The sequence below is a fragment of the Danio rerio genome, chromosome 8 (assembly GCF_052040795.2).
Source record: "Danio rerio strain M-AB ecotype USA chromosome 8, GRCz13ab, whole genome shotgun sequence".
NCBI lineage: Eukaryota > Metazoa > Chordata > Actinopteri > Cypriniformes > Danionidae > Danio > Danio rerio.
Genome location: NC_141028.1, coordinates 6,149,267 through 6,175,293, shown reverse-complemented (window position 1 = coordinate 6,175,293; position 26,027 = coordinate 6,149,267). Strand labels below are relative to the sequence as shown.

The following is a 26,027-nucleotide window of genomic DNA, read 5'->3' as shown; positions in this document are numbered from 1 at the left end:
CAATAATACAAACTAAACATTGCATATCCTGTGATGTCTATTGTGAATGATCACATTGCAATATCGATGCTGAAATTACATATTGTGCAGCCCTACTTTACAATCGCATTGTTCAAAAACTTTATATTTACTACCAGTTACTATAAAAACAATATTTTTCCATGTGGGGTGTGTGTTGAAGTTTACTTTCACTTGCCTTGAGCTCCTGCTTAATGATTCTCATTTCTCTCACAAACACGCGTGTAAAAGAGTGTGAGATTCCTCAAGCATCAGGCACATTCCTGTCTGTCAGAGCTGCGTGTTTTTCTCCAGGCGAAGTCAATCCTCCATCAGTTTAAGCTGACAGGAGCGCGTCGATCTGCAGGCCAAACAATGTTGAAGCTCAGAGCACATTTCTGTGGACTTTTTTTTAGAGTTCCATGATGATCCTGGAAAAATAAGGCTATATTGCTAATGAGTAGGCGTGGGCTGGTATGAGGTTCTGATGGTATGATAACCAAGGATAAGAACATCATGGTATTGTGATTACTGCTGTAAAATATGATCTTTGTAAATGTTTGGGGGTTAAACAATACATTTTTTCCCCATTGAACACAATATTTATTTATTAATTTTATTTATTATTTATTTTAAGAAACATTTAAAATATTTTGTAAACAGGAAACATGTCACGCTAAACCAGGGGTCACCAATCTCGGTCCTGGAGGGCCGGTGTCCCTGCAGGGTTTAGCTCTAACTTGCCTCAACACACCTGCCTGGATGTTTCAAGTATAGCTAGCAGTGATGGAAAGAGTACTGGAAAATAATCCTCAAGTAAAAGTACCATTACTTGCCTATAAATGTAGTGTAAGTAGAGTAAAAACATCTGTTGTAAATATTACTTAAAGTAGGAGTAAAAAGTAGACATTTTAAAAGTAGTCGTGAGTACTGAGTATTACGCTGTGAAAAGTTGATGCGTTTACATGTAATTTGTGAATGTGTGTAAACGTAACATTCTGTAGTGCATGTAGTTATTGCCCAGCAGGCACACAACGTCATAGGACGTTAATATTAGGTTAGATTTAGGTTGTGATGTCAAGTGACTAAAATTCAATGTCTAGCCAGCATCTAAAGATAACCTTATTTTGATGTCTAACGTTAAATGACGTTGATATTTGGTCGGTTTTAGGTTGTGTTAGTGACCAAAATCCAACATCGAGCCAACATCTTAAACCAACATTATATTGACGTCAAAGACTGATATTTATTCAGGTATGGCAACCAAAATCCAACATCTGATAGACGTCATAGTGGTAACGTCCACACAACCTCAAGCTGTGACATCATTAGACGTTGATATTTGGTTGGTTTTAGGTTGGACATTGAGGTTGGTCTGACATTGAGTTCTGACGTTAACCCGATTTTCATTTCAATTTAATTCACCTTTATTTGTATAGTGCTTTTACAATATAAATTGTGTCAAAGCAGCTTTACATAGAAGATCATAGCAAATACCAAAAAAATGCAACGTCCCCACGACATTGGGGTACAACGTCAATCTGACGTCATGTTGATGTCTTGTGCTTGCTGGGTGTTTAAGGCCATTTCGGTCCCCATACAGTAAACATCTTTCATCTTCTCATCAGTGACGTGCATCTAAACAGTCTCTGGGTCAACGTGTGTAAAGGTTTTGGACATCTTCTTGGACACTATTAATGAATCCAAACAGTTTGCTGCATTTATAAATCACCCATGTCTTGAGTTTAGTTCATTATGAGACGATATACCCTCTATGTGTGATTTGATTGGACGGGAATCACAGGACGGATTTTTCTAATTTCCATAGACAAGAAAAAATTAAGTAGTGACTGCAGAATGAAGGAAGGTAGTGGAGTAAAAGTACTGATACTGCACTAAAAATGTACTCAAGTGAGAGTAAAAGTACACATTTTTAAAACTACTTGGTAAATTACAATTCCTGAGAAAAAGTAACTAATTACAGTAATTTGAGTATTTGTAATTAATTACTTTACACCACTGATACCTAGTAAGATCTTGATTCGCTTGTTCAGGTGTGTTTAATTAGAGTTGGAGCTAAAATCTATAGGACACCGGCCCTCCAGGAACAAGTTTGGTGACCACTGGGCTAAACTATTAAAATCCATCATTGACTTCTGCTGTCTTCATTAGTTTCAAAAACACTGATTTTTTAAATTTTTTATTTATAACCTGAGAAGGCATCTTTGGAAATCTTTCTTTCCTGTGGAAAGTAAAGCCATTGCACAGTTCAGCTCTAGTCTAAAATAGTCACAAAATAATAGCATATATACCGCAGGAATGGTAAAGCAGAAAATGTTTGCGGTTTTAAAAGCTTAATTTTTCCAAACCAGGGTAAACCTTGAAATCGGTTGTCATACAATGCTAACTATTGAGTATTGCAATGGCATTTTCCGAGAGAAAAGCTATTTTTATTAGCTTAAAATAAAACAATTAATGGTGGGGCAGTGGGTAGCACAATCGCCTTACAGTAGGCTTGGGCGGTGTCCAAATTTTGAGACCGTCAAACCGCCTCCATATTTTACCCCGGTATCCGGTATTACCGGCGTAATAAAAAAAATTATGACGTAAGGCTCAGACAGCGTCACCAAACTGTTGGCTTGAGCCTAAACCATTCAGAAACTGAATACCTTCTATGCGACCTTAGGCAGAGAGAGAGAGAGAGAGAGAGAGAGAGAGAGAGAGACACAGACAGACAGAGAGACTTTCTCTGTCTTATACAAACACACACACATCTCTCCCGCGATTTATTCAGAAATTTACTCCCACACCGTAAGAAATCTGGCCGGCTCCCGCGGGAATGCAGAGAGCTGTAATCGGGTCCCCTGAGTTTGTGATCGCTCCAAATTACATATATATATATATATATATATATATATATATATATATATATATATATATATATATATATATATATATGTGTGTGTGTGTGTGTGTATATATATATATGTGTGTATGTATAAATATATATTTGTGTTTTTATTTAAAAAATACATTCATTCATTCATTTATTTATACATTTATAAAATATATATATTCTCTAATTTATGATATACAAAAACTGTTTTATCTTTTAGTGTTTTCCTTGTCTATCTACATTACAATATTGAGAACATTTGAATTGGGATTGTTTGAATAAGTAATTTAGGATATATTGTTTTGTTTGTAAGATGCTTGCATTGCTAGCATTGTGAGTAAACAATGTAATTATACATTTTTTAGCATATATAGAAGTACACCCCTCTCTACTCTCTCTTTTAAATTCATATTTATAATAGGAAGCTGTGCAATATTAAATTTACTGAAGCCAAATCTGGAGCTTATCTAACGAAATAACTTACGATATTGATCCAAAAACTAGTATAGCCAAATTTATGTTATAGAAAAATATTAAATACAAATTTAAAGAAGAGGAAAAATCAAGGAAAAAAAATCTAAGTAGTTTGTTGAAATTATGTAAGTTGTAATTTATTTTTGCAATATTTTGGTTAATTTTTTTTGTATTTTCTTTCATTTTCTAAATGTGTTTGGTGAATAAAATATTATTTTAATAAATATATCTGTTTAATAAATCTATTTTGTTTAAATGCACCAAAATACATAGCCTATATTCACTGAGAAGTTGAGAAAAATATTCATTTACAAAATGGGCTGTACTCAATTATGCTGAGCACTGTATATAGCTTTCATATTTTAATGAAAATGAGATTTGTTGTTGACACACAACATCTTTTTACCCATTATCATTATTATTATTTTTTATTGTGGCTGTTTTACTGAGTTAAAAGATTAATTAAATCAAGGTGTAAAACATTGTTTATGACAGGTCCATAAAGATGTATGATTTCCACAGAATGGACATGCCCAACATTCATTAAATTCTGCTCATGCTTCTTCCACACAGAAATGTTTCTATCTGATTTGACCAAAGCACACACACCCGCTTCAGTTTTACTCAATTCACTGTAATTCCTACCTAACCACAACTTAAATGTTGGTTTACAGAAGGTTTAGCATGCCATTTTCTGTGACTTCTAAAGTAAATAAAAGAACAATAATCAATATCAAACCCAGATATCCATTGCAGCACGATTCAACGGCTTGTTTTGTTTGACGTTTTCATCTCAAATATTAAGTTTTTTCCCTTCATATTTAAGTGAGAAGGTACCAGCTCACAGTTAGAGAGAGGGTGGTGCAAGTACTAGTAATATCCAGTCATCCAGTGCTTGTTAACTGGGGAAGTTGTCTGGACAAGCTCATGCCGGATCAAGCCGAGTCTTGCTGTTAGAGGAAATCTTAGACTTTTGAGAGACTCAAAGCTTTGACTCTAATGGATGTCAGATGAAAATGATTTCAGTCACATGCAGTTGAAATTATTAGCCCTTTTTTCTTATTCAAATATTTCCCAAATGATGTTTATCAGAGCAAGGAATTTTTCACAGTATGTCTGATAATATTTTTTCTTCTGGAGAAAGTCTTATTTGTTTTATTTCGGCTAGAATAAAAGCAGTTTTACATAAAAAAAAAAAAACATTTTAAGGTCAATATTATTATCCCCCTTTAGCTATATTTTTTCCAGTTGTCTACAGGGCAAACTATTGTTATACAGTGAGTTGCTTAATTACCCTAACTTGCCTAACTAACCTAGTTAAGCCTTTAAATGTTAGTTTAAGCTGAATATAGTGTCTTGAAAAATATCTAGTCATATATTAATTATTGTCAACATGGCAAAGATAAAATAAATAAGTTTTTAGAAATGAGCTGATGTGTTGAAAAAAAAATCACTCTGTTAAACCCTTAGATAAGCAGATAAGCAATATGGTGTTACTATAACTTCAATGGTAATTCTTTGGTACTTTGACATACACTACCAGTCCAATGTTAGTTTTGTAGACTGGCACTATGCATTAATTACTAATTTCTAAATAATTAAACTGCTATTTGAAGAAAACAACTTTGCATATAGCTTTGTTTTACTTAATGTTACCTAAAGTTTATGCCCTCTATATTATCATGTATAATATGTTTCTTCCGAAATCTGACAAAGTACTTTATTTAATCTTAAATTTTATTTATTTATTCATAATTTTATTTCATGCTTACAAAATGTTTTACACTGACAAAATAAATTTTTAATTTAAAAAAATATATGCCGTTTTATATTGGCATTGGCTTATGTTTTTATAATAATAATAATAATAATAATAATGTAGTTAAATATCTAAATAAACTGATCATACAAAAACTAAAGAATAAGGCTGAAGAATACTTAACAATACTGTCCATTTTTTTGTATAAGTTTTTATTTTCTAATTTTTGAAATTTAATTTAATTGAATGTAATTTAACTTAACTTAATTATTTTATTTTATTTTTAATTTAATTTTATTATATTATATGTAATTAAAAAAACATTTATTTTATTTTAATTTATTTTATTTTATTTTACACTGTGGTGGTTTTACCATATCCAAAAATAATTCACTAAACATCTCCAAAAAAACAAAACAAAATGTACCATGGTGCTGTTGTATTAGTGGGCTCTGGGATGGAAAACCCGGTTTCTTTCTTCTATTTATTTCATGACTTTTGACCAGAAAACTTGTGTTTTGGCTTGAAGCATATTTTTGAGCTCAAAGTGAGGTATCTGTTCATGCTTTGCTCTGCAGACGTCTCGTGTTCAGCCAATGGGAGAGGAATCAAAAAAGAGGACGACGGCTCATTTCCAGTGAAGATTCAGGGTGCAGGCGTCGAACCCTTCGAGCTGCAGGTCAGATTTATTGCTCTTTATCACTCAATCCCTGTAGGAAATAAGTTGGTGGAACAATAGTTACACTGGAAAGCTCCAAACAATAACAACTTGAATTGGTGTAGCCTCAAATTTAGCATTCTAGATTGTGTTTAGCAATGCAAATATACTGGAACATGGCTGTCATCAGATCATGCAAATATTAATGAATGTTGGATTAAAGGTATAGTTCACCCAAAGAGTACACTATTTACTTGCCCTCAAATGATTTTAAACCTTGATGAGTTTCTTATGTTGAATACAAAAGAAGATACTTTGCAGAAAGTTGGAAACCTGTAACTATTGACTTCCACATTAGGAAAAAAATGCTATGGAAGTAAATGGTCACCAGTTTTTAGCTTTCTTCTATAGATGTGTTCAATAGCTAAAGAGTTTAAAACAGGTTTGGAACAAGTGAGGGGAGAGTAAATGATGACAGAATATTCATTTTGGGGTGAACTGTCCCTTTAATGCAGTGGTTGCCAGGCTTTTTCTGCTAGGCTGCTCTTTTGTAGAGGAAAATGTTTTCAAGCCACAAACCCCACTTACATTATGATAAATAAATGAAAAAAATAAGATAAACAAAGGTGACACGATGGTGCAGTCATGTGGTAGAGGTGTATTGAGTATGCAAAAAAAATTGACCGTAGTGTATGAGTGTGTGTGTGTTGGGTTGCTGCTGGAAGGGCATCTCCTGCGTGAAACATATGCTGAATAAGTTGGCGGTTCATTCCGCTGTGGCGACCCCAGATTAATAAAGGGACTAAGCCAAAAAAAAATGAATGAATGAATGAGTTTGGCTGGATTAACTAGTTAACTCTCTCCATTTCCTGATCTTTCAGAATGAAACGCTTACTTTACTACATCCAGTCAGCTTGCAGTATAAAAATCAAGCCACGCCCACTTTTTTTCTCATATAATATTCCATTTTTCTAGGGACTGCGTCACAGTATGGAAAAAAAAAAAAGACTGCTGATGTTTGTGGTGTTGTCTGTGCAGGTTCATGGGTTCTGGCTGGTCCAGGATGCCATTATGAGTGTTTTGGGCAGAGAAGAGGTGGCGCCGCGCTCGTCTGTGGCTTTGGCGCTTTCAGGAGTAACTCTTGACCCCATGATGGAGCTCCAGGACATCAAAGGCTTCAAAGCTGGAGTTACTCTTCGTCTAGTGGAAGGTAAACTGGAGGAGCTCTACTTTAGCTCATTTCTAATGGGGGATATGCGCAAGGACTTTTCATTTTCAGTCAGCCAGCTCAAACGCTTCTTAAGGACTGTTATACTGTTACAAAATCGATATTGATTAAGATCTGATTTCTTTCAAAGCAACCTTCTTCACTGCCTGATTGATATACAATATATAGTGGGTCTTAGAACGTACAAGAAGCACTGCATTCATTTCCATTGTTTTGTGCCAGGTCTTTAAAATATGGAAATGTATTTTACTACAGTATTTTCAATGGAGTCTCTGCTCTCATCTGCTACTGCTGCTGACGACGCTTACATTTAGACAGTCTTTCATCTTTTTTTACACTTGAACAACAAAATGAATATGTATATATATATATATATATATATATATATATATATATATATATATAAACACTAGGGTTTTAACACAGTTGTGTGGAGTTTAAACACAGTTCTGCTGCAATGCTGCCACTGTAAAAAATTATGGACGTAGTATCCATGACGTCACCCATCACAAATGAAGCTACAAGTGTGCATGGCCAACGGTCGCCATGTAGAACGAGGGTAACGGAAAAAGGGCAAAGAGGTGAAGTGAGCGGAGCTAGCATTTTGCTTAGACGACTTTTCTTTGGGAGAAACGCGCAATATTGCATTACCTGCACCTCATTTGTGTTCTGACCACATGTGCTTATTTGCATTACTATATTAATAAAGTGTTTAGTCTTTTAAAACACTTCTGTAAATCATTGTGTTAGTAAATGCAAGGCTGTTTATAAAAATCCAGGCATAACACTGTATGACGATCCAGATTACTTCTAGTGGCTACAGCTAATCAATCTGTCAGATTCTGGAGCGCATTGCAGGTCTAAAGAAAAATATAAGTAAATATAAGTTAAACAAAAACATTTATAGAGATGGTGTATAAGTGTATCATTTCACTCACCTAGGAAATGGAGGCCACTTGAATGGTTTGTGAGCACAATTAGGTGCACACAGCATGCCATGTCATCTGATAATTGTTGGAATAATTTACAAAAGACAACTGACTGTGTAAAGCCGCATTAAACAACACAAAAATACAGTGGCTAGAGTTCAGCGGCTAATCAGCCGGAATCAGCTGAAGTGACGTGACTGTGAGCAGCAAGACATAACTATTACTCAAGTAGTCTCGCCCTTAATTATGCAGACTTAATATAACTTAATGTAAACATTTTTTTTCTGCTGTAAAGTTGGCCATTTTAACAGTGGGGTCATAAGAAATGTGCTTTAAGATGGAGCCAGGACAAGTGGAATTTTGATGAATTGCAGTTTCAGTTACGTCCGTATTAGCTTCACAAGGGAGAGCGGGAAGTTGCTGCTTGACTGACACAGGCATTTGTAGCTCTGCTTTTTTTTTTTTTTTTTTTAAAGAGCACAATCTCATTTGAATTTAAAGTGACAATCACCAAAATGGCACTATTAGGATCCTGAAAGCCAGAAAGGTTCAGTTTTTAAAGACATTAAAACATTATATGTGTGCTATTTTGAGCTGAAACTCCACATACACACTGTAGGGACATCAGAAACTTATCTTACATTTAGTGAAAAGGTGTCCCCTTTAAAATCTGAAATCCAGCTTGACCAGTTAATACTGGTAAAAATTGCTTGTTTCAAGGAATCATAAGATTGTAAATACATAAGAATCCATAAGATTGTAAACATTTATGCAAACCGTTGCATTGATTTATTTTGATCAATAATATTTTCTTTACTCTTTTAAATCATTGAATCAACTGCAAAATATGATCATAGTCTTGTAAAATGCCATGATTACCATCAATTAATTGTTGTTCTAAATATGCCTGACAATATTTAATTTATGCTTTATAAATATTGCCACACTGAATTACATTTTAGTAGGTGTCTAAATTTAATAGGAAAAAGTATGATTTGCTCAGGAAAAGATCAAATTAAACAGGAAACATTCTGATGTTGTTCATTGTTAGTTCATGTTAACTCATGGCGCATTGACTAATGTTAACAAGCATGACTTTGGATGTTAATAATGCATTAGTAAATATTGAACCATGATTAATTAATAAATGCTGTTCAAATATTGTTCATGTTAGTAAATACATTAACTAATGAAACTTTTTTGTAAAACATGACCAACGTTTATTCAAATAAATGTTAGTAGTTTAAATTTACGCTAACAAAAACATTGATCCAGTATCTTGCTTAACCGGCGGTCATAAAATACAGGAAAGGGCGTGTACATTCATTGGTCAAAGTGTGTGAACCATGTGTTTTTTTAATGTCCTGGTCCAGCCCTTCCACTCCACCTGCTTTTCCTTCATGACCAGACACCTCTTTCCAAAACCAGCTTGACCACCTGAAGCCAGTATAACCAGCTGGTCGGGAGCGAGTTCTGGGTGGTCTTTCTGCCTGGCCAGGTTAAGCAGATCAACCATATTAGAGCAGCAAATTACCAACTAGCAATAAACAGCAACCAGTCTGATCAGGTTTTAGAATAGAATAAAATAAAATAGAATAAAATAGAATAGAATAAAATAGAATAGAATAGAATAGAATAGAACAGAACAGAATAGAACAGAACAGAACAGAACAGAACAGAATAGAATAGAATAGAATAGAATAAAATAAAATACTTACAGCAGGGAAAATAAATCTTGAACACGTCACAATTTTTCTTAGAAAACATATTTCTAAAGGTGCTGTTAACTTGAAATTTTCAGCAGATGTTGGTAACAACCAAAGAAATCCAAATCTTCTTCTTCATCTTTGGGCTTAGTCCCGTATGGTTGTGGGGTCGGCTCTTTGGAACAAGCCATTTTAGACTTGTCCATATGATAACGACATTTTTACACATTCCGGCCGGCCTGTCGTCTGGGCCTGTCACCCTCAAACACTCATACACTACGGTCAATTTAGCCTACTCAATTCACCTGCAGCATGTCTTTTGCACTGTGGGGGAAACCGGAGCACCCGGAAGGCAGGGAGAACATGCAAACTCCTCACAGAAATGCCAACTGAGCCGAGGTTCGAACCAGCGACCCAGCGACCTTCTTGCTGTGAGGCGACAGCACTACCTACTGCGCCACTGCCTCGCCCAACCACAGAAATCCAAATATGCAAAGAAAACAAATCTATTTACTTTACAAATTATGCATATTAAAATGAAATTACGCAGGGAAAAAGTATTGAACACATAAAGAAAGGGAGGTGTAGAAAGGCAAGGAAAGCCCAGACAGCAGCTGAAATCTCTCAGTAGTTCTTCAGCAACCCTCTGCCCTTCCTCAGTGTAAATGAATATCAGGTGCTTCAGTCCAACATCTGATTTAGGATTTAGGTGTTTCTACTAGGGTTCAGTTACTGCTCTCTTGTTAAAGTACTCAACAAATGGATCCCATGTGATATTAACTGAAAAACTGCAATCCAATAATCAACAATTTTAGGACAACTCCAAAACATGTGTCCAAGCGATGCTGGAGTTTGACTGCATCTATCAGACAGTGGGTCTACAGAGGGGAACATCTTAGACAGCTTTAATTTAGACAGGTGAAGTCGGTGCAGGATCTTAAACTGTATTGAATCATGCCTGATGCACACAGAACTAGAATGAACTTGTTCTTGTGCTTCCTCCCATTGCCAACTTTCAATTTCTGCTCCAAGATCCTCTTCCCATGCCATTTTCAGATGCTCTAACGAAACATCACATTCTAACTGTGACCATTTTTAAGATTTGTTTTTAAGGTATACCTATTTTATAGGTTGTTTTCAATCACGTGGTTCTAATGACGCTCGAAATTCAGACGGAGGGCAGGAAGAAAAAACTGAATGGGAGATGTAAAGGAGTATTCTTGCAATTTATACCATATTTCAAAGGAGATATAAATAGAAAATAGCCACATATGTTGGGCATGACCTTTATATCATGAGGAGGGCAGAGTTTTCTACTGAACTCAAATATAGTTGCCTGTCATCGAGGCGTTATATACTGTATGATTATGTTACATGAAAAATACTACAGTGTTTGGTAGCATACTATAGATAATTACTTAAATTATACTGTTGTATTAATTATATTGTTGCTGTGGTATGACAAAACTAGTAATAAACAAATGATTTAGTAGGCTTCAGTTTTGTGAGGAAAGGATGGAGCGTGAGATTGACAGGCGGATTGGTTCAGCGGCAGCAGTAATGCGGTTGATGTATCAGTCCGTTGTGGTAAAGAAGGAAAGGCAAAGCTCTTGATTTACCGGTCAATCTACGTTCTTACTCTCACCTATGCTCATGACCGAAAGGACAAAATCTCAGATACAAGTGGCCGATATGAGTATCCGCGGAGTCTTAAAACCATTGAAAAAGTCTTAAATTTGATAATCTCAAATTAAGGCCTAATAGCCTTGAATTTGTTAAACAAAGTCTTGGATTTCATTACAAAGGCCTTATTTTATTTATTTATTTTTGCCCTTCCTAGGATTAAAGTTCATACCAAAAATTAACAGTTACTAATGCAGGCTAATTATAAAAATTCATGCAGAGTAACGTTGAGTGCACCTCGTGCTCCACATCATAGCAGACAGTGGGTTGCCATAGCTTGGCGAGGGAGATGAGCGCGAGTATTTACAACGCTCCAACAACTTAAAAACGCAGACAACCCCAAAACCCCCTCTCCCCAAATAATAAACTGTGTATGCATCGAGATAAAGGTTCACACCTCTAACTTCTACATTAGAAACATTGCCACCACAGCCAAGGAACATCTTATCTTACTGTGGCTCAACACCAACTCTACGGCAAACGCGTTGAGAAAAAGCCACAAGCCGAAGTTGACAGGACTTGAGAGTCTGGGTGGTAAAATTGCAGTCAAGGCAGCAGAGCTGCGAAGGCTATAGTGTTCAACAGTAGAAGTTCAAATTTATTTGTTTATTAAAAATCAAATGTGTGTTATGCTGTTGCGTATGTATAAAATAAAACTGACCATTTAAATAAAATGTTTTATTAAATTCAAGAGGTCACTTGTACATAATTATTCTCTCGGGTTCAAAATTTATACAGATTTTACATTTTCCCCTTCTGTCGAAATGGGTTCGAAATTGACATTGACTTATTTGAAATGGTATTAAAAGGGTCCTCAAAAGCCTTGAATTTCATTTAGAGGATCCCGGGGCTAGTTTATAGATAAGTTGAGGAGCTCTGTTAACCGGGAGGAGCTCAAAGTAGAGCCGCTGCTTCTCCACATTGTGAAAAGTCAGCTGAGGTGGCACGAGCATCTGTTTCAGATGCCTTTTGGTTGCCTACCTAGGGTGAAGGAAGCCTCGGGGAAGACCCAGGACACGCTGGAGAAAGATGTTCCCAGTCTCTCAGCTGGCCTGGGAACATCTTGGGCTTCCCCTGGTAGTCTGGGGTTCTCTCCTAAGACTGCTGACCCTGACCCCGCGAGTTGAGCAAAGACAAAGGAATAAAAATATATAGTAGAAAAAGAAGGGTAAAATTTGCTAATATAATTATCAATTTTAAAATTGCAACCATTTTAGCAATAATTTCCACAGGGATCTGTTGAGGTTTAGCTGTACTGAACAGAAAGGAAGATATTTTGAAGAATGCTTTATTTATTAAAAATAAATAAATACAATGGGAGTAAACGGGTGATATCGTGTGATGAAATACCTTCTTTTCTGCTCAACAGAAGAAAGAACTTGAAGATTTTGAACAAGTGAAGTGGGAGTAAATACATTTTTGGGTAAACTATCCCTTTTAAAACAACCAGAATTGACCAAAGACAAAGTAATAAAAAGATAGAATAAGAAAAAGAAAGGTAAAATGAGCAAACATGACCCTCAATTTAAATACGGAACCATTTTAGCAATCATTTCCACAGGGATTAATTGGGGTTTTTAGCTGTACTTAACACAAAAGAAGATAATTTGAAGAATGCTGGTTGCTGGCACACATTGATTTCCACAGTAAAAATAAATAAATCCTATGGAAGTAAACAGGTGATATCGGGTTATAAAATATGTTCTTTTGTGCTCAACAAATGAAAGAACTCAAAGAAGATTTTGGACAAGTGAAGTGGGAGTAAATACATTTTTGGGTGACCTATCCCTTAAAAAACAACTGCAGTTGAGCAATGTAATAAAAATATATAATAGAAAAAGAAAGGTAAAATGAGCAAACATGACTATCAATTTTAAAAATGCAACCATTTTAGCAATCATTTCCACAGGGATCAGTTGGGGTTTTTAGCTGTACTGGTTTTGCAACTTCTTGATTTCACTGCAAAACCGTCTGATGGCAAACTAATGAGCCAAGTGAGTCACTTGGCCCTCATTATGAGCATTGTGGGAAAATGCACGATGTTATTGCTCATCGGATAAATCAAACGTGCACTTTCACGTTCGGTTTCAGCTGGAGAAAGGCCTGATTTCAACGTTAATAATGTGAGGTGTGTGTGTGTGTTTTATAGAGCCGTACTCTCCTCGGTCGGCACAGGCTCATCTGGCTCGTGTGCAGGAGTTGCTGAAAGCTGCCGGACCCCAAGATGCCCTACTGGAGGGCCGATCGCCTGCTGTACTGAACACACTCACACAAACGTCTGGTGAGAAAGCACTCGGAATAAATAATCCAAGGCATCTACTAAACACTGCTACTGAAATAAATGCATTTGCTAAAAAAAAAAAACTAACAAAAAAAAAACCCTTAAAGAATTGACTCGGAATTTGCTTGTAAATTATAGGATTAATTACACAGAAATTACAAGTTACACAATGAGATACATTTGCTTTAAAAAATATATATTTTGGAAAAACATTTTTAATTATTTTAACTAATTTAAATCTTTAATTTTATTATTAGTTATTAAATGCTGATTTTTATTATTTAAATTAATTATTTTTTATTATTAATCATTAAACACATTTTTTTAATATTTAAACTAATTTAATTATTTATTTTAGTTATAAGTTATTAAACTAATTTTTTTGCCATTTAAACAATTTTTTAATTTAATTTAATTATTGACTATTAAACTAATTTATTATTTAAATTAATTTAATTGTTTAGTTTATTAACTATTAAGCTCATTTTTTATTTAAACTAATTATTTTATTTTTTATATAATTTATTATATTATTATAATATTTTTAATTATTCAAGATAATTTAAATACTTTAAGTTTTAGTTGTTAAACTAATTTATTAATATTTAAACCAATTTAATTGTTTAATTTGTTAACTATTAAACTCACATTTTATTATTTACAGTGATTAAATTTTTTTATTTAATTATTAACTATTAAAATTTTTTATTGTTTAAACTAATTTAATTATTTGATTTAATTATTAATTATTGAATTCATTCATTCATTTATTTTCTTGTTGGCTTAGTCCCTTTTTTAATCCGTGGTCGCCAAAGCGGAATGAACCACCAACTTATCCAGCAAGTTTTTACGCAGCGGATGCCCTTCCATCTTTGGGAAACATCCACACACACACACATTCACACACTCATACACCACTGACAATTTAGCCTACCCAATTCACCTGCACCGCATGTCTCTGGACTGTGGGGGAAACCGGAGCACCCGGAGGAAACTCACGCGAACGCAGAGAGAACATGCAAACTCCACACAGAAACACCAACTGAGCCGAGGTTCGAACCAGCAACCCAGCGACCTTCTTGCTGTGAGGCGACAGCACTACCTACTGCGCCACTGCCTCGCCCACTTATTGAATTCATTTAATTAACTTAAACTAGTTTATTTATTTTATTAATTGTTAATTTATTTATTTATTTAATTATTAATTATATATATATATATATATATATATATATATATATATATATATATATATATATGTATATATATATATATATATATGTATATATATATATATATATATATATATATATATATATATATAAATAAAAAGTAATTTAATTGATTTAATTCTTCTTTAATTATTTAAACTAATTAAAATATTTAACTTAATTATTATTAGTCTTATTTTTTAATTATTTAAACTAATTTAGTTATTTAAACTAACATTAATATAAAAGATAAATGTATCGGTTTAATTTTACCCTTTATTTGATGATTTTTGTTAGTCTAATAATATTGATCTTTACACTAACCTAATATCAATAGACTAACCTAATATACTAACCAAATTTAAACGAAAAAAGTAGTGATTTAAAAATTTGCTTTGACCTTTATTTCATTGCAGACAGTACAGCAAACATTATTTATAGTGTTCCTCATGATTTGTATTGCTTTTTTTCCTCAAAATAAACCCATTTTGGGGAAAAAAAGTTGGGACAAGAGCAATTCAGGGCAATTAATCAGATAAATTGGTTAAATGATGTGATTTGAGACAGGTGATGTCTACATAAATTTAATTATGATTTGCTCTAAAAGCAGCTTCCATGAAAGGTCTAGTCCTTTACGAGCAAAGGTAGGCTGAGGATTCGCCAGTTCGTCAACAAATACGTGAGAAAATTATTGAAGTGTTTATAAACAAAGTTCCTCAAAGAAAGATAGGAAGTCATTTGGATATTTCACCTTCAATAGTGCAGAACATCATTAAAAGATTGAAGGATTCTGGAGGAATTTCAGTGCATAAAAGACAAGGGCGCAAGCCTAATCTGAACAACCGTGATCTCCGATCCCTTAGATGGCACTGCATCAAAAATCCTCATTCATCTATAAGCGATATCACTACATGGGCTCAGGAAGACTTTGGCAAACCTTTGTCAAGAACCACAATACGTAGTTACATCCACAAATGCCAGTGAAAACTGTACTGTGCCAAAAGGAAGCCCTATGTCAACATGGTCCAGAAGCACCATCCGCTTCTCTGGGCTCGGAGGCATCTGGGATGGACTATCACTCAGTGCAAAGTGTACTCTGGTCAGACGAATAAATATTTCAGGTATTGTTTAGGAGAAATGGACGCCGTGTGCTTTGGATCAAAGAAGAAAAAGATCATCCAGACAATTCAAAAAGGCAGGTCATGGTGTGAGGTTGTGTCAGTGCCCTTGGCAAAAGTAACTTGCATTTCTGTGATGGCATGTTAATGCTAAAAAGAAGACCCCGTACTGTTTCCATCTTTAAGATTTGCAGGAAGAAAGGGACAAAATTACTCTTGAAACGTCTTATACCTTGGTGTCTTCAGTCTCTACATGTCCTGTAAGTGGTGTGAAAAAAGGGCAGCATTACAGAGTGGTAAACGCTTTACTGCTCCAACCTTTTTTTAAATGTGTTTCAAGAACTAAAATTGGGATAAGTGTCTATTTAAAAAAAAAATAATAATAATTTTAATAAATTTTAATAAATAAACATCATGAGGAACACAATAAATAATGTTTGCTGTATTGTCTGCAATGAAATACAAGTCAAAGTAAATTCAGAAGTCACTATTTTCTTTTATTTATTTGCGATGTCCATAGTTGTAGTTTGCTGATGATCAAACTTTAATAAAAAGATCTCAAAGTCTCAAGAAAATTGGTGCAAACTTGTTTTTCCAATTAATAATGATAGAGCAGTTATCTATCTATCTATCTATCTATCTATCTATCTATCTATCTATCTATCTATCTATCTATCTATCTATCTATCTATCTATCTATCTGTCTGTCTGTCTGTCTGTCTGTCTGTCTGTCTGTCTGTTATCTATCTATCTATCTATCTATCTATCTATCTGTCTGTCTGTCTGTCTGTCTGTCTGTCTGTCTGTCTGTCTGTCTGTCTGTCTGTTATCTATCTATCTATCTATCTATCTATCTATCTATCTATCTGTCTGTCTATCTATCATTATTATTACTATTTTTTATTTATTTATTTATAGCTAGACAAGAGCTGCCATTTTGCTGTGGTGAGATTAATGTCAGAGACAATCAACATTGCCTTTAAATAATTTAGCATGCATTAATTTTTTATGCCCATGGCAGTGAGACTATTTACATGTTTATATATGTGTATCAGAAGCCCCTCCCACTCTTCACTCATCAAAGAACAGACGGACCAATAGCAAAACAGAGCAGTCTACTGAAGCCCCGCCCCCTCCCACCTACATTCTGCCCGGAGTTTCAGAAGTTCCTCCTTTGACAACCCTTCTGCCCACAAACACACACAGTGAAGTATGTTAAACAAAACACACACACACACACACACACACACAAACCTCTTCTGAGCTTATAATAAACTGATTCCCCTGCAGGCTCCCAGTTACCTGCTGGATCTTTCCCTCAGCTGCTGGAATCCTCCTCCTGGTTTCCGGAAACTCCAGGGCGACTTCTTTTATATCAGTGTTCACACTTTAGAGGGCAAGCAGTGTGACATCACTTCCTGCCCACGTGGATTTTACCTGAACAGGTACGAGAGTTTCATTTCAGAACTGCATTCTGCTCTATTTCTGCATTACAAAGCCATTTTATTATGATTAGTAGTGGTATGTGGTTACAAATAAAAAAAGGACTATGTTACAACATCTTTGCCGTATGTGCGTTTTGATGTACTTGTAAAAAGTCCAAATTACAAAATAAAATGTCTGGATTTATTATATTAATGTAATTAATTGGCAAAATGTGCTTAATTGTTGTGGAAATAATGTTGCAATGACAGAAATGATCACTGTGCTGCAAATAGAATTTTGCGGTTAAGTATGAGCTCATAAATGTTGGAGAGCTGTGTGTCTGTGTGTGTGTTTCAGGTCAACTCTGGACGTGTTTGATCCTCGTCCTGCTCAGTCTACTCCAGTGTGTCACTGTCTGACCGACCTGCTGTCCCACATCAGCCCACAGTTCAAACACACACTCAGCACACTGCGGCACAGGTAACACACACACACACACACACACACACACACACAGTGACTTTTAAGGAACTGTTTGAAATGGATTAATTAATCATTCATACTGTTCAATGAAGGGGCAAAGCAGTAGGTAGTGCTGTCGCCTCACAGCAAGAAGGTTGCTGGGTCGCTGACTCGAACGCAAGTTGCAAACTCCTCATTTCTGTGAAAAACGGTCTGAAAAACCCAAAGTAAAGGTTTGATCCGGATCAAAACCAAGATTAGATTATGTGATCTAATCCGATTTGGTAATCCGTTTTTTCTTTTGAAAAACCCATTTTCAAGATTTGATCCAATCCCTTATCCAAAATCCTAGTGGATTACTTTTGAAAAACCGGGCCCTGGGGTGCCCAAACTTGGTCCTGAAGGGCCGTGGTCCTGCAGATTTTAGCTCCAACTTGCTTCAACACATCTGCAAGGATTTTTCTAGAAAGCCTTGTAAAAGCTTGATTAGCTAACCCAGGTGTGGTTGGAACTAAACTTTGCAGGACATCGGCCCTCCAGGACCGTGTTTGAACAGCCCTGGTGTAAACGTAACATTCTGTAGTGCATCTAGTTTTTGGCAAGCAGGCACACAACATCATAAGACGTTAATATTAGCTTATATTTAGATTGTGATTTCAGGTGATCAAAATTCAATGTCTAGCCAGTGTAAAGACAATGTTATTTTGATGTCCAATAATGACGTCAAGTGACGTTGATGTTTGGTCGATTTAAGGTTGTTAGAAAGTGACCAAAATCCAATGTCGAGCCAACATCTTAAATTAACATCATATTGACATCAAATACTGACATTTATTCATCAGGTATGGCAACCAAAATCCAACATCTGATAGACGTCATATCGGTATCACACAACATCAGGCTGTTACATCATTAGATGTTGATATTTTGTTGGTTTTAGGTTGGACATTCCACATTGAAGTCAGCCTGGCGTTGAGTTCTGACGTCAACGTGATTTTCATTTCCAAACAAAATGCAATGTCCTCATGACGTTAGGATACAACGTCAATCTGACGTCATGTTGACGTCTTGTGCCTGCTGGCTGTTTAAGGCCGTTTTGGTCATTCGACAGTAAACATCCATCATCTTCTCATCAGTGACATGCATCTAAACAGTCTCTAGGTCAATGCATGTAAAGATTTTGGACATCTTCTTGGACACTTTTAAGGCTTCCAGACAGTTTGCTGCAATTATAAAGCACAAATGTCTTGAGGTAGTTCATTATGAGGCGATTTACCTTTTTTGTGCGAATTGATTGGACAGGAGTCACAGGACTGATTTTTCTAATCCCCATATACAAGAAAAAATAAAGTAGTGACTGCAGGTTGAAGGAAAGTAGTAGGGTAAAACTACCAATACTGCACTAAAATGTACTCAATGAAAAGTAAAAGCACCCATTTTTAAAACTACTTGGTAAATTACAATCCCTGAGAAAAACTACTCTATTATAGTAACTTCAGTATTTGTAATTAGTTACTTTACACCACTGACCGTAATGTCTAAAGTGCTGACAAAACAGGTGATTTTGCTCACATTTTAAGATTATAAGGCTTGTTACGCACCGTCTAGGGACGGTGCACAACATAAAAGACAAGACAACGGAAATGAAGTCAAAGATTTATTGGGATTTGAATTCAGGAGCTGACAAGTCCAAAATAACAAACAAAAATTACTTTATATTAAATCTCTTAGGGTGCTTTCACACTTACACTTTTGTTTCGGAACGTGTCTCGTTTGCCCAGTTAGCGCGGTTCGTTTGGCATATGTGAACAGGGCAATCGTGCTCTGTTCCGCGCCAAAGTAATCGCTCCGAGATCGCTTGAATGAGGTGGTCTCGGCTCGATTGAAACGAACCCTGGAGCGGTTCGATTGCAGTGAGAAAGCGATCCGATTTGAGCGCGGTTATATCACAGTGTTTTATGGATATGTAATAGGCATACAGCTATATGAAGAGAGAATTATGAGTATGGCGGGAAGTTTGGCGAGTCTCCGCATGCCCGCAAACGAGTGTTGATCTCCCGGTAATCTCGCGTCTCCCTTCCGGGTCTTAAATAGGCATCGTCGCGCACCCTTCTCACCCCTCCCCACCGCGTCTCTCCTCAGACACGTCACGCGCGCACCTTGTCAATCACCACTAAACCATCACCTTTCCTGACAGCTTAGCGGGACACTGCAAAATAAACCCTGACACTCTGACCAATGTGAGGAGAGTTTACTCGCACGTGACTTGTTTTAGCTCTTTTGGTCCGATTAGAGACTTTGCAGTGTGAAAGCGAACCGCTCCAAGAGCAAAGAGCAACAATGTAACAATTGTAATCTCTGTTTCGGAACAACTGAATCGATTCACAGGTGTGAAAGCACTCTAACTTACCTGATCAAAAATAGCCGGTGGAACAAAGTCTCATAAACAAAGCAAACACTTCAACAAACAGTACTCACAATTTTCATTAGAATCTCAGTAGTCACACAAAACAAACACTGATCACAAATCTCAATTCCCAGTCTTAACACACCCAAAAACTCTGCACTATACCACATAAAAAAGTCTCAACAAACACAAGCAAGTGACCAAAAACAAGATGGCTGCCAAGGAAGTAGTGTCATGGCTTTTTAAAACACTGTAGGCCAATCAGGAACAAGCAAGCTGGAAGTGGCCAATTAGATGTGTTCTAAGCAAAACAGAAAAAACCGGTGAGACAAGACAACCATAGGATTGTACCAGGCTGAACAGCATGAAATGCCATCAGTCTACAGAGATTTCTCAGTATTTCTCTGTTACAGTTGGTAGATCACAATAATTAAGCCCAAAAAGGCCAGAGCACTGCAAATACTACTAGTTTCTGTGGTATAAATACAGCACTACAAAAGACAAGAGAGATCGACTCAGAATGTCACTTGCCTGATTTATAATGATTTGATCAGCTAGAGTTTGATATTTAAGATGAGAAAATGCTGTTTTTCTTACCTAAGGACTTATAATGCGGTTTCTGTTGCCATCTTGAGGCAGAACGTCAACCATCACTTTCTTTGGTCTGCTCAGGCTGATGGCGGCTGATACACTAAATCTGATGCTCTGAAATTATAAATATTTTAAAATAAGCACTATCCTTATAAATAAACTGCATAGTTGCAATCTAAACAAAAAACATTCTTGACTGAAAAAGCCTTAAAAGTATATTATGTTGTCCAACAGTTGCAATATTTGTCAAACTGTAGAGCGTCCTCTACTTGTCACTGTATGTGGGTGGAGTAATACACAAGGGTGAAGGGTTAAGAGGCTGGACCAGTGCTTTTACTGGCAGAATATTGCATGGCTATCAGCCAATCAGATTCAAGAACCAGACAGAACTATTTGATACAGGGTTTACAGAGACATTTCAAAGTCATAATGTTCCCAACGGGGTATATGCCGAAGCATGCTAATAGGACTTTTAATTTGCCATTAACCTGGGTTAAGCGCTTCCGGTGAATTGAATGCCAATGCAAAATTTGGTGCGTTTAAGGTCTGTTTTCTTTAAAAATCAGCGATCTCCACTAGCTGAGTGATATCCGATTTAAAGTGGTTCTCAGATTGTACAAGAAGCACTGCATTAAATTACATTCATATCTTTATAATATGAGCATTTATTTTACCCCAGTATATTCAATGGAGCTTCTGCGTTAGCCTGCCGATTCTGACGGGCACGTGCGAGTAAACAGCTTTTTGTCTCGTTTTACGCTTGAGCAACTAAATAAATGCTAAAGTTTATTTAACTGAATGTATTTTAATGATATTACAACATCGATGCTGTATAAGTAACCGTATAAAATGGGAAAAAGTTCACAATAACAGATCACCGGAAGTGTATCAGCATGGGAACAGCACTAGCTCGGCATATTCCCTACTCAACTCTCATAGAAAACGAAAAATTTGAATGTCAAAAGACGCCTTGTCATTGTACCCCATGTCATTATACAACTTTGCGACTCTGTTAACCACATGATGCCCAAAGCATCCTTAAAGACACATCACAGCCTGGTAATGGTATGTTTGAAATGTTATCATCATGGAGACTATACATGACAATCAGAGCCAGGACAAATAAAAAATGAGTGCAGTTTTTTAGTATTATTTTTCATGAGTTTTCATTTGAACATATGTATGACTGCTGCAATTGAACTGGTTGGCACTTTAAAATTACATTGTGCATGCAAATGGTACACTGACAATAAACTTTTTTTTTTTGTAATAAACCTGTATACTCGCACACCTCTCGTATGTGTGTGTGTGTGCACGCGCGTGTATGTATATGTGTGTATGTGTATGTGTGTATGTTGACTAAGTGTCTCTGTGCACACAGGCCGTCTCTGCCGGTGGAGGAGTCTCTGCCCACACCATACCGCACACTCAGCTGGCTGGGCTTCTCCTCGCCTCACTCACACAAATCCAGCTTCAGCGGCCGACTAGGTCTCGACCAGGACCTCAACTCCCAGGTACACACATATACACACACACACAAACAAAGTGTCAATGGATCCTTAAAGACTCTTAAACTCTGTAGTATAAAAATAAGTCTTTAATTACTCTTAAATCTGCCTTTCAAAAGTCTCAAAATGCAATCAAATGCCCTGTGAAGATGATTTTGTGTCCATTTTGAAATCTGCTTAAATTCTCTGTCTGTTTGTCAGAGTGGAATAAGCGGAACTCAATAAAGTACACGCTCACAAGGATTTTGCTTACGCAAGGCCTGACCAGTCATTCTGCTGCATCCCAATTATTAATATTATCAGTGCTGAGCAAAGATTAATCGTGATTAATTGCATTAAAAATGTAAAGTTTGTTTTGACAATATATATACAAGTATATGTGTGTATTATATATATTTATCATGTACATGGGATACATATACACACATACATAGAAACAAAACTATACAAAACAATTTTGTTACATAAATATTTCAATTTACAGCGCATCCGGAAAGTATTGATAGCGCTTCACATTTTCCACATTTGTTTATGTTACTGTCTTAATCGAAAATGGATTAAATTAATTTATTTCCTCTGAATTCTACACACAACACCCCATAATGACAATGTGAGAAAATGTTTTTTAAATTTATTAAAAAAAATAAAAAAATCAGTATTCACAGCCTTTACAGTGAAGCTCTAAATTGAGCTCAGGTTCATTCTGTTTCCAATGATCATTCTTGAGATGTTTCAGCAGCTTCAATGGAGTTCATCTGTGGTCAATTCAGTTGATTAGGCATGATTTGAAAAAGGCATGCACCTGTCTATATAAGCTCCCAGGGTTGACAGTGCATGTCAAAGCACAAACCAAACGTTCTTCTGTGGAGAGGAGGAGAACCTTACAGAAGGACAACCATCTCTGCAGCAATCTACCAATCAGGCCTGTATGGTAGAGTGGCCAGACAGAAGCCAGTCCCCGCCTGGAATTTGCCAAAAGGCATCAGAAGTCTCAGACCATAAGAAACTAAATTCTCTGCTCTGATGAGACTAAAATTGAACTCTTTAGAGTAAATACCAGGTGTTAGTTTGGCAACTTCTGATAAATCAATGACTAAGCTGAAGGAAAAGTAATGAATGAATGTAATATTAAAATGGTTTTAGGCTCCTGACTGGAATAAGGAACTTCAAGCAGCCAGAGATCTTCCTCAGAGGAGTCTGGAGGAGAGACTTACGAGGGATCGAGCATTACTGCAGGTCTAACAACACACACATTCAATAAACAGACTTCAGACGTGATCAAATAAAAATGGGTCAACCAGTTTTTTTAAATAAATCACAATTGATTTTATATTTATTATAGCTTTATATTTATGTTCAACATTTATATTTATTGACATTTTTAAAATAGTTTAAATGTATATATATATATATTTTATTGCACTGCATTTAATAGTTTTTTTACATTGAATCTAATTGCAATTTGCTCTGCTTGTAAAGCCCTAGTTTGTAAGTATTTTTACGCCATCTCTAACCTTGTGGTGCAGGTAAACGGTGCTTTTGTGTGGGCTGTAGCTCAGGCAGCAGAGAAGGTGATTGATGGTTTTGTGGACCCAGTGAACGGCTCTCAGGAGGACCCAGCGTTCCTGTGTGGTGGTGTGTTCATGAGTATGCCTGTGCACAGAGAAGAGTGGTTGGGTGGAGAGCGAGGACACAGAGCTGCTCAGCGTCTCGAGCTGCGATGTGTTCAGGTAGAGTTGTGCAACATGACGGGATCAGATTGTGAACCTTTAAAATATCATTTTTTAAAAATATTGTTGTATTGTGCAAACTTTTGCTTCCTTTGTTTGCTTTTTTTGTTTTATTTGTTTTGTTTGTTTCCTTTGTTTTTATTTGTTTAGTTTAAATGTTTTGTTTGTTTCCTTTGTTTTTATTTGTTTAGTTTAAATGTTTTGTTTCCTTTAGTTTGTTTTGTTTCATTTGTTTTGTTTGTTTCCTTTGTTTTTATTTGTTTAGTTTAAATGTTTTGTTTCCTTTTGTTTGTTTTGTTTCATTTGTTTGTTTCTTTCCTTTTTTGTTTTTGTTCATGTTGTTTCATTTGTGTATTTGTTTTCTTTGTTGGTTTTTGTTCATTTTGGTTTGTTGTTTATTTTATTTCGTTTATTTTTTTTTGTTTGTTTGTTTCTTTTATTGGCTTTTGTTTAGTTTGTTTTGTTTGTTTATTTGTTTCAATTGTTTTGTTTTTGTTCCTTTTTGTTTGTTTTGTTTTTGTTTGTTTATTTCCTTTGTTTTTTTTTTTTGTTTTGTTTTTTGTTTAATGTTTTGTTTGTTTTCTTTTCTTTGTTTGTTTTGTTTATTTTGTTTTATTTGTTTATTTATTTTCTTTGTTGGTTTTGTTTATTTTGTTTTGTTTAATTTGTTTTGCTTGTTGTTTTGTTTCATTTGTTTTGTTTGTTTCTTTCCTTTGTTTTTGTTCAATTTGTTTCATTTTTTTATTTGTTTTTTTGTTGGTTTTTGTTAATTTTGTTTTGTTTTATTTGTTTTGTTTTGTTTCGTTTTGTTTTTGTTTTGCTTGTTGTTTATTTTATTTAGTGAGTTTTTTGTTTCATTTGTTTTGTTTGTTTGTTGCTTTTTTTCCTTTGTTTTTGTTTTGTTACATTTTGTTTTGTTTGTTGTTTATTTGTTTTGTTTGTTTTGCCTAATTTGTTTTGTTTTTTTTGTTTTGTTTTTCTTATTTTTTTTATTTTGGTTTTTGTTTGCTTAATTTATTTCAATTTAATTTAGTTTGTAAAATATGTTTATTCATTTATTGTTTTTTTTAAATTTAATTAGTTATTTTGTAATTAGTCAGATTTTTTATATAATTTATTTATAAGCTGTTTAATTTTATTTATCTTTTTTTTTCTTATTGAAAATGGGAACATTAGCTTGGCTGTATTGTGGTTCAGCAATTAGAAAAGTTTCTTAAAAACCATCATATGATTTTGTTTTTTTCTTATGTTTCAGGCTTACAGTGACCTGGACGCAGACCTCCAGAAATTGCACACAATCCCCACCGCTTTAGCAGAATATCGTGGGGTTCGTCTATCCGCACAGGGCCTGGCACCTGGTCTTCAGGGTCCCGAGACAGCTGAAGTCCCCAATGGCCTTTTATACGGCTTCACCGCTGGGCCGCTGGAGAATCCATCCAGACGCAAACTCCTGGAGCTCCTAGCTCAGTCGGCAAAGGCTCTTTCTCTGCAGAGACATGCAGTTGTGGGTTCGACAGGTCATCAGCTGCCTCTTTTCACCTCTGTTGATGCGCAAGGGATTCTAGGGGCCGACGGCCGCTATTACCTGCTGGATGTGTATCGCACTATGCCTGCTGATGCGAACTTTCAAGTGGAAGATGGAGGAGAAGCTGATACCAAAGAGAAGAGTTTTCCAAGACGCTACCCTCACGTTTTGTGTCGTTTACGGCCAGAGCTTGTGAAGGCATTCATTCAACACAAGTGAGTTTTTTTAAACATATATACAGTTAAAGTAAAAATTATTCGCCCTCCTGCAAATTTTTTTCTTTTTCAAATATTTTCCAAATTAAGTTTAACAGAGCAAGGAATTTTTCACAGTATTTCCTATAATATTTTTTCTTCTGGAGTAAGTCTTATTTGATTTATTTCACCTACAAAAACTATTTATATAAAAAAAAATTTCAAAGGTCAATATTATTAGCACC

At 35.5% G+C, this 26,027-nt stretch overlaps 1 protein-coding gene and 1 long non-coding RNA gene across 3 annotated transcripts in view; both read left to right on the top strand.

The window, feature by feature from the left end:
* si:ch211-166a6.5 overlaps nt 1-26,027 on the top strand; it is a 60,990-nt gene that overhangs the window by 7,434 nt on the left and 27,529 nt on the right. Inside the window, exons 2-11 of one of the 2 annotated variants that reach the window (XM_087264090.1) lie at nt 5,705-5,805; nt 6,823-6,994; nt 13,480-13,611; nt 16,996-17,150; nt 17,231-17,385; nt 17,723-17,845; nt 22,207-22,339; nt 23,477-23,569; nt 23,860-24,063; nt 25,319-25,803. In XM_087264090.1, coding sequence (XP_087120216.1) covers nt 5,705-5,805; nt 6,823-6,994; nt 13,480-13,611; nt 16,996-17,150; nt 17,231-17,385; nt 17,723-17,845; nt 22,207-22,339; nt 23,477-23,569; nt 23,860-24,063; nt 25,319-25,803 — 1,753 coding nt within the window. Of the gene's footprint in view, nt 1-5,704; nt 5,806-6,822; nt 6,995-13,479; nt 13,612-16,995; nt 17,151-17,230; nt 17,386-17,722; nt 17,846-22,206; nt 22,371-23,072; nt 23,570-23,859; nt 24,064-25,318; nt 25,804-26,027 lie in introns of both variants that reach the window. The other variant, XM_087264091.1, reaches the window with a different exon arrangement.
* Nucleotides 9,813-13,144, top strand: LOC147842534 (uncharacterized). Its single transcript, XR_015497536.1, has 2 exons — nt 9,813-12,452; nt 12,652-13,144. It is a non-coding gene; the product is annotated as an uncharacterized LOC147842534 (long non-coding RNA).